The following is a 13,391-nucleotide window of genomic DNA, read 5'->3' as shown; positions in this document are numbered from 1 at the left end:
GGGTCACGGACCGTGTGCCTTGGAGGAGCCGCTTGCCAGGCTGAGAGCGGCCACAACTCGCGACACCGATGCAGGGGCCGGTTCTTGCCTCGGCAGAAGAAAAGAGCGGGTTGGTTTCGTTTCCTGCTCCCCTTCGCCGCCGCACAAGCCGAGGCAGCAGCTCCTCCTCGCTGCAGCTCCAGCGGAGGACAAAAAACGGGGGGAAATCAGTTAATAGAGAGAAAAACACATCCAGAGCTGGGAAACTAGAGGGCACCAGAGCTCTGGATCGCGGTTCCCTGCGCTCGTTCCCTCACAGGGTAATTAGCTGGTAATTGAGCCCAGTTCAGCCAAACGGGGGGGAAGGCAGTGGAGCAGGGAGCTCGGTCCCGTTAGGAAGGAGGAGGAGGCCGGGATGAAGGGGATCTCCGCACAGGGCTCTCCCAATGGATGTGGAAGAGGCACATCTGGGGAAATGAAGTGGTTGTTTTCCCTGTTTCTTGCACCTCTCCAGCACCGGGAGCAGGAGGCCGCTGGTCATGCAGCCTTCGCCCATGGGACCAAAGTGCAGCCTCTTCCCACCTCACTAGCGGCCCCGGGTGGGGGGCAGGAGGTTTGGGAATGTTGATGGCTCTCCAAAGAATTCATGCCAATGAAGGAGAGAAGCTGGGACACATAGTGCAGAACAACAGAGCAAACACTGATGCACATGAGGGGTCCCAGCCTGATGAGGGCACCCCAAATGTGCCTTTACAGAGGGTTCTTATACCCTCCCAGTGCTCTGGCACAGGGTGACTGAGCTCATCACCAAGTCCCAGTGTCCCTGGGGTCCATCTTGCTGGAGTTACTGGTTTGTGGTACCCAGGATGTGTCACAGGGCTGGGATGCTGGAGGATGCTGGCGTCATCCCTCCTGTCCTGGGACATCCTTTATCCTTCATGGACAGCTCGAAGCTGCTGAGAAGCAAAGTTCTTCCCAGGGCCGGGCTGTCCTTTGGTTTGGTTTTTTAAGCATGAACATTCCCAGAGTTGCCTGTAAAATTTTATCACCTCCTTATAGAATACAGTGAATATATATAATGTGAATTAAAGTGCACTAACAAAGGTAATACCCTGTCATTCTACAGAGGCCCATCTGTGTAATAACTTTGGATGGGAATGGATTGAGAGCAACTCTGAGGAGAAGGACTTGGAGTGTTTGGTGAGGACAAGCTCCCCATGACCCAGCTTCAGTGTGTGCTTGAGCCCAGAACCCCCCATGTGCTGGGCTGCACCCCCAGAGCGTGAGCAGCAGGTCAGGGAGGGGATCCTGCCCCTCTGCTGCGCTCTGGGGAGACCTTAGAGCAGCTCCAGGGCCTAAACGAGCTCCAGGAAACCCGGAGAGGGGCTTTGGCCAAGGGCGTCTAGGGACAGGACAAGGGGAATGGCTTTAACCTGCCAGAGGGGAGATTGAGATGGGCTCTGAGGCAGAAGCTCTTCCCTGTGAGGGTGCTGAGGCGCTGGCACAGACTTTTCCCAGAGGAGCTGTGGCTGCCCCATCCCTGGCAGTGTTCAAGGCCAAGTTGGACACAGGGGCTTGGAGCAACCTGCTCTAGTGGAAGGTGTCCCTGCCCGTGGCAGGGGGTTATGGCTGGAGGAGCTTTAAGGTCCCTCCAACCCGAACTGTGCTGTGACTCTATGAAACTTTAGGGCCATGAAGTTATGTCCCATCTGCCTCAACCACTTGCACTGAAGCTGCAGCTGCCGGCAGGGGGGAGCTGGGGCATGGGGCTGAAGGCGGGAGGGAAGGGGGTTCCCTGTGCCATGGGGAAGGGACCTTATTCCGGGTTTCTTTGCCAAGTACGCCAAAACGCTCGGGGTTGTCCCCAAACGGCCACCCCGGGAGGGGGGAAAGAGGGGGACGAGGAAAGAAGAGAGCAAAGAAAAAGGGGCAAAGAAGGGGGTAAAGGGGTAAATGAGGGGCCATGGAAGGAAGGGGTGGAGAAAATAGAGAAAACAGCAAAGAAGGGGCGGGGGGGGGGGGGCAGTGAAAGGGGGGGCAGAGGAAGGGGGAGCAGAGGAATAGGGGGGGCAGCGCCAGGCAGGGACCGCCCCGCCCCGTACTCGGTCTCGGGGAAACGAAACCTCCGCAGGAGGCCGCCGGCCCCGGTGCGACTCGGCGCCTTCCCCAGAGCCGCCCGCGGGATGGAGCGATCGCGGCCACCCTACGAGCAGCTCTCGGTGGCGCTGGACATGCAGGGGCTGCCGCCGGGCGCCATGGTACCGTTGGACTCCCGCCCGGAGCCCCCGCCCCGCGACCACCTCGCCTGGTCCCTCTGCACCACGCTGTACGCCAACTTCTGCTGCCTCGGCTTCATGGCGCTCGTCTACTCCGTGAAGGTGGGGGTCCACTTGAGGGGGGGGTCCCATCGGAGGGGGGGTCCCATCAGGGGAGGGCGGGGGGAGCCCGGTCATCACCTATCCGGTGGGATGGGGGCGGCCCAGGGGACCCCACTGAACCGGAGACCCCATCGAGCCCCCCAAAGTCAGGGAAGCCCCATAGAACCCCAGCCCTGGGGTGCCCCATAGACTCCATAGAGCCCCCCAAAGTCAGGGAAGCCCCATAGAACCCCAGCCCTGGGGTGCCCCATAGACTCCACAGAGCCCCCATGGACCCACAGAGTCCCCAACCACAGGCTGCACCATGACCCTCACAGAGCCCCAAACCCGAGGGTGCCCAATGGACCCCCAAACTCCCGCCATGGACCACTGGCCCTGGCTGGAGGTTCTGGAGAAGGGGTCAGCACCTCTCCCACCCACCTGCAGCCTTGACGCCCCTGGGGCGTCCCCCTCCATGGGCTCCCCCCAACCCACTGACTGTCCCCTTTACCCCAACCCCACTGATTGTCCCCCCCACCTCCAAACCCACTGACTGTCCCCTCTGGCTCCCCCAGTCCAGGGACCGCAAAGTGCTCGGTGACTACAGCGGAGCGCGGAGCTATGGCTCCACCGCCAAGCAGCTCAACATCACCGCCCTGGTGCTCACCATTGCCCTCCTCGCCCTCTCCATCTTAATCGTCGTCCTCGTCGCCACCGGCACCATCGCTGCCATGAAAGGCTTCAGATATGAGCAGGAGCATTACCCCTTCTATGGCCCCAATTAGCCGCCCCCCCGGAGCACACCTCCCCGGAGCACTCCAGAGCCTGCTGGGGTCCTGTCCTGCTTCCGTCGCTGCTCACAGCCCCTGCAGAGCCTTCCTTTGCCTTCCTGGAAGTACATGGATGCACTTTGGGAACTGAGCTCCCAAAAGCTGCCCATAGCAAAGGAGCAGAGTGTGTTTTCCTGCTTGCTGCTTTGCTCTGATTTACAGCCCCGAGTGCCCCTGAGGAGAAGTGCCTCCTTCCAAAAACCCAGTTCAAATAAAGGTTTCTTTCACTTTTGCCCCAGCTCGGGTTCATTTTGGCAGGGGGTGGTTTGAGGTCCCCCCACCCCAGCTTGGCCGGCTGAGAAACAGGCCTGGAGGGGGAGATGGGCCCTTGGCTCAGAGCATCATGGATGCGCTGAGTTTGGTGAACCTGGGTACTCATAGGGAAGAGGCATCCATACAGTAAGTAAAGTGCTTGTAAAGTTCACCTTCACCCCAAGGATGCGGGTAGCACCTCACCTCTGCTGGGGTGTCACCAGGAGGATGGAGCCAGGAGGGGGCTGGTCTCTGCTCCCAAGGAACAAGGGATGGGACAAGAGGAAACGGCCTCAAGCTGCCCCAGGGGAGGTTTAGATGGAGATGAGGAACAATTCCTTCCCCAAAGGGTGCTCAGGCATTGGAACAGGCTGCCCAGGGCAGGGCTGGAGTCACCGGCCCTGCAAGTGTTCACACCCCGTGTAGCCAAGGCCTCAGTGCCATGGGTTAGTGCTGGCCTTGGCAGTGCTGGGGTAAAGATTGGAATTGATGAGTTTAAAGGTCTTTTCCAACCTGGCTGATTGTGCGATTCTGTGATTTTGGGCCGTGGGGCAGCGCAAACAGCTTCAGCCAGAGGAGCTGGGTCAGGACTGTGCAGCCACATGTGCGGCAGCGGGGCCGGGATGCGCTTCCGGAGGGAAGGGGAAGCTGTGGGCGATGTGGCTCCATCCCGGATCACCGGGCAGGGCTGCTCCTGGGGTGAAGCGGGGCAGGGACTGCCCCTCAAAGCTTGCCCACGTTGTGCTGGGCTTGGCTGGGACTGGGTTAATTTCCCTCCCAGTGGCTGCACTGGGGCTGGTTTGGGTTTGTGCTGGAACAGGGTGAGTAACACAGGATGTTTGGTTATTGCTGCGCAGGGCTTACACAGAGCCAAGGGCTGTGCTCCTCCCCCAGCAAGCAGGCAGGGGGGGCACAAGGAGTTGGGAGGAACACAGCTGGAACAGCTGATCCCCACTGACCCCGCAATATCCAAGACCATGTGGCGTCACACTCAGCATATGAAGTTACGGGAAGGAGGAGGAAAGGGGACATTTGGATCAATGTTGTCTTCCCAAGTGACCGTGACGTGTGAGCCCTGGGCATGGCTGAACCCCCACCTGCGCCCCCGCCTGTGATGGGAAGGGTGAAAGAATTCCTTACTTTGCTTTTGTTTTCCCTATTGAGCTGCCTCTATCCCAGCCTACGCATTTCCTCATTCTTACCCTTCCACTTTTCTCCCCATCCCACCGGTGGGGATGGAGCAACGGCCCCGTGGGGCTCTGTTGGACCACGACAAGCACCAACCCTTCACACAACCATCACGAGGTAGCGGGAAGCGGCAGCACCCTCGTGCCAGCACATGGCCCTGCCTGGCTTCACCAGCATCCAACAGGACCCAGGCAAGACCGCACGGCAAACCCTGGCACAATCCCACCTGGCAGAGCCTCAAGCACATGGCTGACCCAGCTCCCCCCTCCCAAAGCTCGCTGGAAGCCTTCGTGCTCCTCATCCTCAGGGCCTCGGGGCTGGGGCCCCGCGAGGATGCGAAATGAAGTCTTTCACTTTCAAGAACACGGAGCTCCTGCCAAGCAGCCGCGCTCGGGAGGCGGTGTCAGCGGCCCCACCTCAACAACAGGGGTTTGTGCAGAGCCGCCCCCTGGTGAATCACCCGTTCCTCCGCTTCTTCCTTTGGGGAGAAGCCACGGGGAGGCTGCCCCTGCCCACAAGGGCATCCCATGGATGTGAACGTCCCATCAGCGCCCATCAGGGCCCAAGGAGCTGCTTATGAGGCCAGAAACCCCCCTGTAAACCTTCACGCTGAGCCCCCGGGCGCCGGCTCCGGCCCCGCAAAGTTGGCAGCGGCCGCAGCCCTTGCACAAGGGGCTGGCAAGGAGCCGGGTGATGTGCTGCATCCCGCACGCTCCCGCCCCTTCCTGCTTCCTCCCGGACCCCGCAGGAGCGGAATCCAGCTCGTTCTGCCCAAATCCCTCCCAGCACATCGCTGCCCCAGGGGTGGTGTCCATTGGGAATGACACAGGTTTGGAGTCACTGTGCACCCCCAGAGCGCTCCCCAGCTCCTCCATCAGCCAACACAGGCAAAATGTGCTGGGGCTTCCCGGGATGCTCTGGGCTGAAATCTCAGCAGGGCTTCCTGTATCCCCGTTGGAAGCAGGACCTTGCGCTTCGCCTTGTTGAACTCCATGAGGTTCCCACCTCTCCAGGCTGTCCAGGTCCCTCTGGATCCCATCCCTTCCCTCCAGCGTGTCAGCTGCTTGTGTTAACACTTGTGTGGATGCTCAGAACTGATGGATAAGGAACAAACCGTCTGCTTTTGGTCCCTGTGGCTGTCCCTGGCCAACACCCCAATGCCACAGGGTCCGTTCAGAAGCAGTGCCCCAGGAGGGACCCCAGCACCCAACATGGGGAACCCCCATTGAGCTTCTGTGAGCAGCTTTACCTGCAGTGCCATACGTGAGGTGTTGGGGCTGGAGCACAAACACCCTCTGGACCCCCACCGTGGGGTCTCTGTGGGTTCAGGCCTGGAGACCCCGAGGACTCCAGCCCGACTCCTGCATCCCCCAGGGGAGCAGGTGAGGAACCGTTCAGCCTCCAACAGGAAAACGCACATTCCTCAGCAGCCACCGGGGCCGGTTCCCCATACAGCCTCTGGCACCAGCACCCGGCCACCCAGCAGGAAGGATGCTGCTGCTCAAGGCCCACATGCTCTGCGGCTCCGCGCCCCGGTGCTCGCCTGATTCAAACAGTTTCACCTCCCGGCTGTTTCCTTCTTTCTCTTTCCACGCCCTGACGTTGTTTTTGGCAGCCACAGACCTTGTTCTGTGGCACGAGCTCGTCATGGGCACTGAAGCCAGCGGGAGGAGAAACCCCGAACCCCGGCGTGCAAACCCAGCGGCTGGGGGCGGTGCGGGGCCGGTCCCGCTCCCTCCCTTCCTCAGTCCCACCATGAGGCCGCGGCAGGCGGAGGTGTCGATCCCGCTGCAGCCCCCCGGGGCGGGCGCGACCCCCGCAAGCGACCCCGTCGGGCAGCCCCGGGACTACGTGCTCTGGTCACTCTTTAACGTGCTGTTGGGCTATGGACTGAGCTGCTTCGGCTGCTTCTGCTTCCCTGCGCTCATCTACTCCATCAAGGTGAGGGAGGGGACACCGGGGATCCCCATCCGACAACCCCGACCCAGACCCGTCCCCTCCATCCGGACAGGGCGCCCCGGCACACCCTGAGCCAAACGGGACCCCCCAACCCAGCGCTGACCCGGACACAGCCTGACATGGGACCCCCTTTACACCCCCCTGCACCAGCCCTATCCCCACCATTCCCTCCGATGTCCTCCTGCCCGCTGTCCCATCCAGGGACCCCCAGATCCAGTCTCCCATCCCAGCCCCACCAATGCTGCCCAGCCCTGGGACCTCCAGACCCAGTCTCCCATCCCAGCCTTTCCTAATGCCACCCAGCCCTGGGACACCCAGATCCACTCTCCCATCCCAGCCCCGCTGATGCCGCCCAGCCCTGGGACCCCAGATCTGATCCTCCCCTGATGCAGGCCCTCAAACCTGCCCACCCCGGGAATGGGGACGGGCAGTGCTGGTAGCTTCGCCTGCTGCCCTGGGGTGATATTGTCCCCGAGGTGCCACCACCACCCCCCGGGCTGTGCCAGGCCCCCCCAGCCCCCTGTGCCCACTGAGCCCCTCATTTGCCCTCCCAGGCCCGTGACTGCAAGGTACTGGGGGACGTGGAGGGTGCCCGGCAGCACGGTGCCCGTGCCAAGGCACTGAACATCATCTGCTCCGTGCTCCTGGTCCTCATCCTGTTGGTCATCACCATCTGCATCATCGGTGCCATCGTGTCCACCACCATCTGATCGCTGCGTGGCCACGGCCCTGCTTGCTGCCACCCCACAGGGTGCTGCTTTGTCCCCCGTAATGCCCCTGCTTCAGGACACAGGGAGAGGAGCAGTGTCCCCTCGCTGCCTGCGCCCGCGGTGTCCCCCGCCACCGCCTGCAAGGGGACGGCTGAACCAGGTTGGGACACACGGAGACGAGCCCCAGAGTGCTGCTGGTGACCCATGTACAGGTCACTGCTGCCACAAATAAAGCTCGCGCTGCCAAAACCCCTTGTCTATCACCTCATTCACCGCGGGGAAGGAGAAGAGGGTCCTTGTGCACCTCCAGAACAGCTGAGGAGCTGCCAGCTCCCTGCCTGCACTCCACGGCGGTGCAGAGCTCTTCCAGCCCGGTTCCCAGACAAGATTCTTCCAGGAAGCTCAGAAAAAGGGGAAACAATAAATCAATGTCCGTGTTTTCCTGGTTGCACAAACCCCATCCTGCCACACAGCCCCGAACCCTCCCACTTGCAGGGACCCCCGTGCAAGCAGCTCCTCCACATCCCGGTTTTCAGTTCCCGTTTAATGCCTCGGGCGCTGCCAACGAGGGGTTTTCCCAGCCAGGACCACCAGGGGGACCGGGCTGGAGGCACCGGTGTGAGCCGGAGCCCCCGGCACCGGCGTCCCGACCCCTCGGGGTGGCGGTCACTTGGGTTCAAAGTCATCCCACGGCTCCATCCCGTCGTCCCTCCCCGAGCCTCTCGCTGGGTCCTCGTTGCAGGGGGGCGGCTGGATATAAACCCCCGTCGGCTCACACAGCCCAGCGTGTGTGTCCCGCGTCCCAGCCAAGCCAAGGGACAACCACAGCCCCGCCAGGGCTGTAATTCGCAGGTTTATATATAGCGGAGCCGCAGCCGGGGGCTATATAAGGGGCGGCCCCGCGCCGCTGCCGCAGCCGGGCTGGTGCAGCCGGAGAGCCGCGGGCTGCCCCTCGCCGTGGCCATGGACACCTCGTACCCGCGGGAGGACGATCGCAAGCGGGAGCCGTCCCCCGCCGGCAGGTCCCCACTGCCCCGCGATCACCTCATCTGGTCCATCTTCAACACCATCTACATGAACTTCTGCTGCCTCGGCTTCGTGGCGCTCGCCTTCTCCGTCAAGGTACGGGCATGGAGCGCGGATGATCCATGGGGAGGACGGATGTTCAGGGGCACCAGAGAGCCCTCCCCATGCTGATGCCAGGGGATGGGCTTCCCGAGGAGACACGGAGCTTACCTGGGCGGGCTGGGGTGGGGGACCAGAGCCCAACACCCTCAAGAGGCTGGTTGAGGTGACAAAGTAAAGCCCCCCCCCCCCCCCCCCCTTTCCTGCCACTTATTAACAACAAGGCTGTGAGATCCCCTTAGATAACCACAGCCTCCTGCCACTGCTGGAGGACCAACTGCTCCTTCAGGTGCCCCCAGCCCCTGCATGTGCCCAACTGTACCAGGGTGGAAAGATTGGGGAAGCAAGGGCTGGAGCCAGCAAGGCTCTGGAATATGCAGGAGCGTAAATCCCATCAGCAAAGAGCAGGGAGCTGGGCTGGATCCATCCACCCTCTTGGCACTGCTCATGGGCTGTGACAGGGCAAAGCCACGTAGCCCGGCCAGGGAGGGACACGGGGAAGGCACATGGGCGCTGCTGCCCCGTCTCTGGCATTGCAGGCGCGGGACCGGAGGGTGGCCGGGGACGTGGAGGCCGCCCGGCGCCTCAGCTCCAAGGCCCGGTGCTACAACGTGCTGGCCACGGCGTGCAGCGTGGTGCTGCCGCTGGTGCTGGCCGCGCTGGCCATCACCGGCGTCATCCACCTCGCCCAGCTCGCCCAGGACTCCGTCGGCTTCTTCACGTACCAGTTCAGCGGCAGCGACGATGAGGACAAGTGACTGGGGGGTGAAGCGCTTGTGGAGACCCCTTCGCGTAGCTGGTGGCCCCCCAGGACAGCCACTGGCCCAGGGTGGCCCATGGTCATGGCCACTGAGCTGGGGGGGCTCAGCCCCACATTGCCCCTGCTGCACCAGCGCCCCCAGCCCCATGGCACCCAGCCCCACAGCTTGGTTTCACCTGCCTTTACCCTGTGTGCACACCCAGCATCCCCCTCCTCGGGCAGCACTGTTCAAACCATTAAACCATCTCACACTCCATAAGCCTCTGAGTGCCTCCGTCGTGCGGGGGGGGGGTGTGTGAAAGGGACAATATAAATATGGGGGTTTCATGCTCTGCTCCTGCTCTTCGCAGCCAGGACAAGCCATAATCCCTGTGACACTTAGTGCCACCCAGCCTAAAGCAGCCGGAGGCCATAGGGGGCTTTATCTCCAGCCCCACACAAGCCCAAATCCAGCCCATGGGGCTGTTATTGAGATGAGGGGATGGAGGGGACGTTGCCCTGCTGCCAAGAAGTGCTGCTGATTAGGGGTTGGGTGACTGGTGATGAGGCCTGACCAGGAGCCAGTGTAATTACAGGGCAGGGGACTCACTTCTCCTCCTTCCCAAAGCATTCCCACATGCTGCCTGTGGCTGGGAGCGGCCAAGGGGCTTTTTATAGACTTTATGGGATTCAGCTGAGATTCCTGGGGTTTGTTTGGAGAGGACAGACCCGGCGGGGCCAGGAATGCCATTGACATCCCCACCCTGCCCCAGCAAAGGGGGTGCTGGAGGGAACGCTGCGAGGTGCACAGCTGGGTCTGGGGTATCGTGCCCCCCATTTGCACGTGTACAGGGGCACAGCCCTTCTCCTTCTCGCCCTCAGGGCTTTCCAGGACATGGGAAATGCCTTAAGCCAAGACACTGCAGGTCTTTGCTCACCCTAAGGCTGCTCAGCTCCCCAACTCTGCTCAGACCCCAATTTGCCATCATCTGACATAATAGTGACCATAACGGATGCCTGGGCTGCTACAAGGATGCTCAGCATCACTTGGAGCTGCTGCCACCCCAGCCATGGTGACAGCTCTGAGCCTACCACCCTCCTTGCCACAGAGACACACAGCACACACTGTCCCATGGGGACAGAGGGTTTATGGCCCACCCTGGGACCCCAGGTTCCACCCCACTTTCACATTCCCCTCTGCCACCATCTGCTCTTCAACTTGCTTCTGCTCCAGTGGGTACAGCCCGGATCAGCTGAGGTTCAAGAGGTCCCAGTGGATGATCTCTGGATCCAGCCGGCGGCCGTGGGGAACGACACCCTCTGCCCTGCAACAAACCCAGCCCGTGTGAGGTGTGGGGTGGTTCCTCCCCACATTGTCCTCACTGCAGCAGCAGCCCCAGCGGTGGCACCGCACCTTCACACAGGGGCAGCCGCTGCCCCGACTCCAGCACCGCTTCCAGGGGCGATGCTGGAGGGTCCTGGGGGCACTCGGTCACTTCGATCCCCATCTCTTCTCTGGTGATGGTGAACTTCAGTTTGTTGCCCAAGTAGGAGACGCCGGTGATGTTCAGCTTGTGGATGTCATCCGGAAAGGCCGGGTTGAAGCGGAGGCTGGACCTCGTGATCCTGGAAAGGCAGGGGCACACTGGTGGTGGGAACAAAGGGTGGCCACGAGGGAAAGCAGCTTTGGGGGGGCAGCCACCTCCCCAGACAGACAGCACATCCCAGCAGCACCTCCCATTACTCTGTGCCTCTGTGGGCAGAAAGTCATAGAATCATGGAATGGTTTGTGTTGGAAGGGACCTTAAAGCTCCTCCAGCTCCAACCCCTGCCACGGGCAGGGACACCTTCCACTAGAGCAGGTTGCTCCAAGCCCCTGTGTCCAACCTGGCCTTGAACACTGCCAGGGATGGGGCAGCCACAGCTTCTCTGGGCACCCTGTGCCAGCGCCTCAGCACCCTCACAGGGAAGAACTTCTGCCTTAGATCCAACCTAAACCTCCCCTGTTTCAGTCTGAACCCATCGACCTGCGTCCTATCGCTGCAGTCCCTGATGAAAAGTCCCTCTCTACGTTTCTTGCAACCCCGTTCAGATACTGGAGTATCAGTACTTGGATATCCCTTCAGATATGTCCCTTCTGGCGCCCCTTCACATACTGGAGAATTCAGTCCTTGGTGTATCCCAAGGATCTCTGGGCAAATCCCGAGCACACCAATGAAGCACCGGGTGAACAGCTATTTGGGCTGTGTTCTCATGGGTCGGCACCCTAAAGTGTTCCTGTCCCAGTTCCTCACTCAAGCTCTGTGGCTTCCGTTCTGTTGGGTGATTTGAATATAAAAGGAACAAAAAGAGGAAAATGCTATTTTCCATTGCAGAGCAGCCCCGGTCCCCGCTGCAGCTCCTGGGCCGGCCCCAGCGGCGATGCTGGGAAGATCTGGGAATGCCCTGCTCTGACATGGGGAGTGGGACAGGGCATCAGCACGGGCAGAGGCGGCCATGGACCCTGGGAGGGATTGAACCTGGTCACATTGAACCAAGCTCCAGCCACGGGAGGAGCTGGGAGGTGGCTGGGATTGTGGGATGCAGGTTCAGCCTCAGCTGAAGTACCCATCACAAGTCCCTGTTCTCACTTGCTGCCATTGCTCTGACAGCTATACAGCACGGGTGAGGTGGTGGTGGGAGCTCACCTCACGCCTGGTGGAGATGCTCCTGGACGTGCTCCTCCGCTCCTGAGACACACCTCACCTGAGCTCTGCCCCATCCCCTGTAATGCGCCATCCCAATGAGGGTGCTCCCACAGAGCCTGGTCCTCACCTCCCCTCTGGGCTGTGAGCAGAGCGGGTCAGCAAAGCAACCCTCAGAAACCCATCTCAGCTCCACTCCTCACGGGTTGAGGGGCTCCAAACTCAGTACCACTACAGGAGCTTCTCCACTGTGAGGTCAAACCCAAGCAAACAGCTTGAACCCCCTCTCCAAGCCCTTACCCAAAGTCAGATAGAGCCATTCATGTGTTTTGGATGAGAAGAGGCAGAGGTCACCGTTACCTCCTACTCATATCTTGACACAAGAGCTCTCGACCATCATCTCCAGTCTGCTGAGAAGGCTCAACGGGCTGGAGAGGACTAGAGAGAGGCTCAAGGACTGGAGGGCCTCAGTGGCAGGGCAATGCGCCAGCCTGGGGCCATGGCTTCCACCGGGCACAGCACGAGCCCAGCCTTGAGGGCTGCTTAAATGTCACCTCAACATCTCTGGACATCTGGCTGGAGCCCCAGAGCCTGTGGCTTGAGCCAGTGCCGAGGGGCCCAACCCAACACACACACTCAGAGCATCTGCAGCCCCTGGAGCTCTGCAGAAGCTGGGATGAAGGTTTTCAGCTGGGAACAGGCAGCTCACACCCAGCTCCACCAAGTAACCAATGGGTTGCATCCTCAGTTAAACCAAGAACATGCTCCAGAGGCGGGTGCTCCAGGGCTGGAGACACTGGAAATTACAGGAAGAGCTTCATGTGTTCTCTGAGGTATTTTAATGCTGTGGTGATGCCAGATGAGCACTTTCCTCCACAGGGACCTGCAGAGCCTCATGTGTGCAGATGGGAGATGGCCTCAGAAGGTTGTGCCACACCGCATCCAAAGGAGACAGGATGATGTTACAGCTAAGCCAGAAACAGACTTAGGGAATGCCATTTAGCTTCCCAAGTGTGCAAGTAACTCATCCAGTGTCCCGGAAAGTCTCTTATCTGTGCCAAATCCATTTCCAGTCTTTACAGTGCGAACAGGCCTATGGCAGCTCAGTGTGGTGGGAGAGGACCAGGGCCTCCATTTACAGGTCCCCTTTGTAAGGGGTGTAGGTATAAGGTATATAAGAAGCAGACTTGGTTTTGCTCGTAAGGTGGTTGTATGGACTTTCTCTTCCATTAGTTAACCAACAGCCAATACAATTGGTGGATCATAGTCTTGAAGCTTCACCCACACTTAGTGAAGAAGCCAAAGCTACAACCACCAATGGAATGGGCAGGTCTGGATGCATTTCTGATACACAGACATCAACATGATACAGGCTAACTACAACCCTAAGATCATACAGGTATGTCCCTCTTCATGGCAGGTCTCAACTAGTGTGGAGGAGCTCAGTGTTGGACCAGCTCTGACTCCTTTTGAAGCCAATGCCTCTCAACACTGATGTAGCTGGAGGAGAAATGGACCAAAGCTCATCATTTCCACCCTGATCCCCACCAGTGATTATCCCCAGTATC

At 60.4% G+C, this 13,391-nt stretch overlaps 4 protein-coding genes across 12 annotated transcripts in view; 3 read left to right on the top strand and 1 right to left on the bottom strand.

The window, feature by feature from the left end:
- The first annotated feature begins 1,872 nt into the window (after window positions 1-1,872).
- LOC115607586 (dispanin subfamily A member 2b-like) lies at window positions 1,873-3,399 on the top strand. The gene is made up of 2 exons (XM_030485071.2): window positions 1,873-2,357; window positions 2,912-3,399. Exons 1-2 carry the CDS (start codon window positions 2,163-2,165, stop codon window positions 3,119-3,121), a joined length of 405 nt encoding a protein of 134 aa, XP_030340931.1. The 5' UTR covers window positions 1,873-2,162; the 3' UTR covers window positions 3,122-3,399.
- Window positions 3,400-6,195: 2,796 nt separating this feature from the next.
- LOC115607585 (dispanin subfamily A member 2b-like) lies at window positions 6,196-7,524 on the top strand. Its single transcript, XM_030485070.1, has 2 exons — window positions 6,196-6,547; window positions 7,120-7,524. Exons 1-2 carry the CDS (start codon window positions 6,254-6,256, stop codon window positions 7,273-7,275), a joined length of 450 nt encoding a protein of 149 aa, XP_030340930.1. The 5' UTR covers window positions 6,196-6,253; the 3' UTR covers window positions 7,276-7,524.
- A 285-nt stretch (window positions 7,525-7,809) lies between these two features.
- On the top strand, window positions 7,810-9,416 carry IFITM5 (interferon induced transmembrane protein 5). The gene is made up of 2 exons (XM_030485072.1): window positions 7,810-8,397; window positions 8,940-9,416. The coding sequence occupies exons 1-2, from the start codon at window positions 8,239-8,241 to the stop codon at window positions 9,156-9,158; spliced, it is 378 nt and encodes a 125-aa protein (XP_030340932.1). The 5' UTR covers window positions 7,810-8,238; the 3' UTR covers window positions 9,159-9,416.
- Window positions 9,417-10,267: 851 nt separating this feature from the next.
- PGGHG (protein-glucosylgalactosylhydroxylysine glucosidase) overlaps window positions 10,268-13,391 on the bottom strand; it is a 26,895-nt gene continuing 23,771 nt past the window's right edge. For 6 of the 9 annotated variants that reach the window (XM_030485065.1, XM_030485066.1, XM_030485063.1 and 3 more), the window contains 2 exons: window positions 10,554-10,765; window positions 10,268-10,464 (listed from right to left, as the gene is read on the bottom strand). In XM_030485065.1, coding sequence (XP_030340925.1) covers window positions 10,400-10,464; window positions 10,554-10,765 — 277 coding nt within the window. In that variant the 3' untranslated portion in view covers window positions 10,268-10,399. Of the gene's footprint in view, window positions 10,465-10,553; window positions 10,766-12,643; window positions 13,324-13,391 lie in introns of those variants that run through there. The other 3 variants (XR_003991284.1, XR_003991285.1, XR_003991286.1) reach the window with 3 other exon arrangements.

Source organism: Strigops habroptila, chromosome 4 (genome assembly GCF_004027225.2).
Source record: "Strigops habroptila isolate Jane chromosome 4, bStrHab1.2.pri, whole genome shotgun sequence".
Taxonomy (NCBI): Eukaryota; Metazoa; Chordata; class Aves; order Psittaciformes; family Psittacidae; genus Strigops; species Strigops habroptila.
Note: the sequence above shows the minus strand (reverse complement) of the source record. Positions and strands in the feature narration are given on the sequence as shown.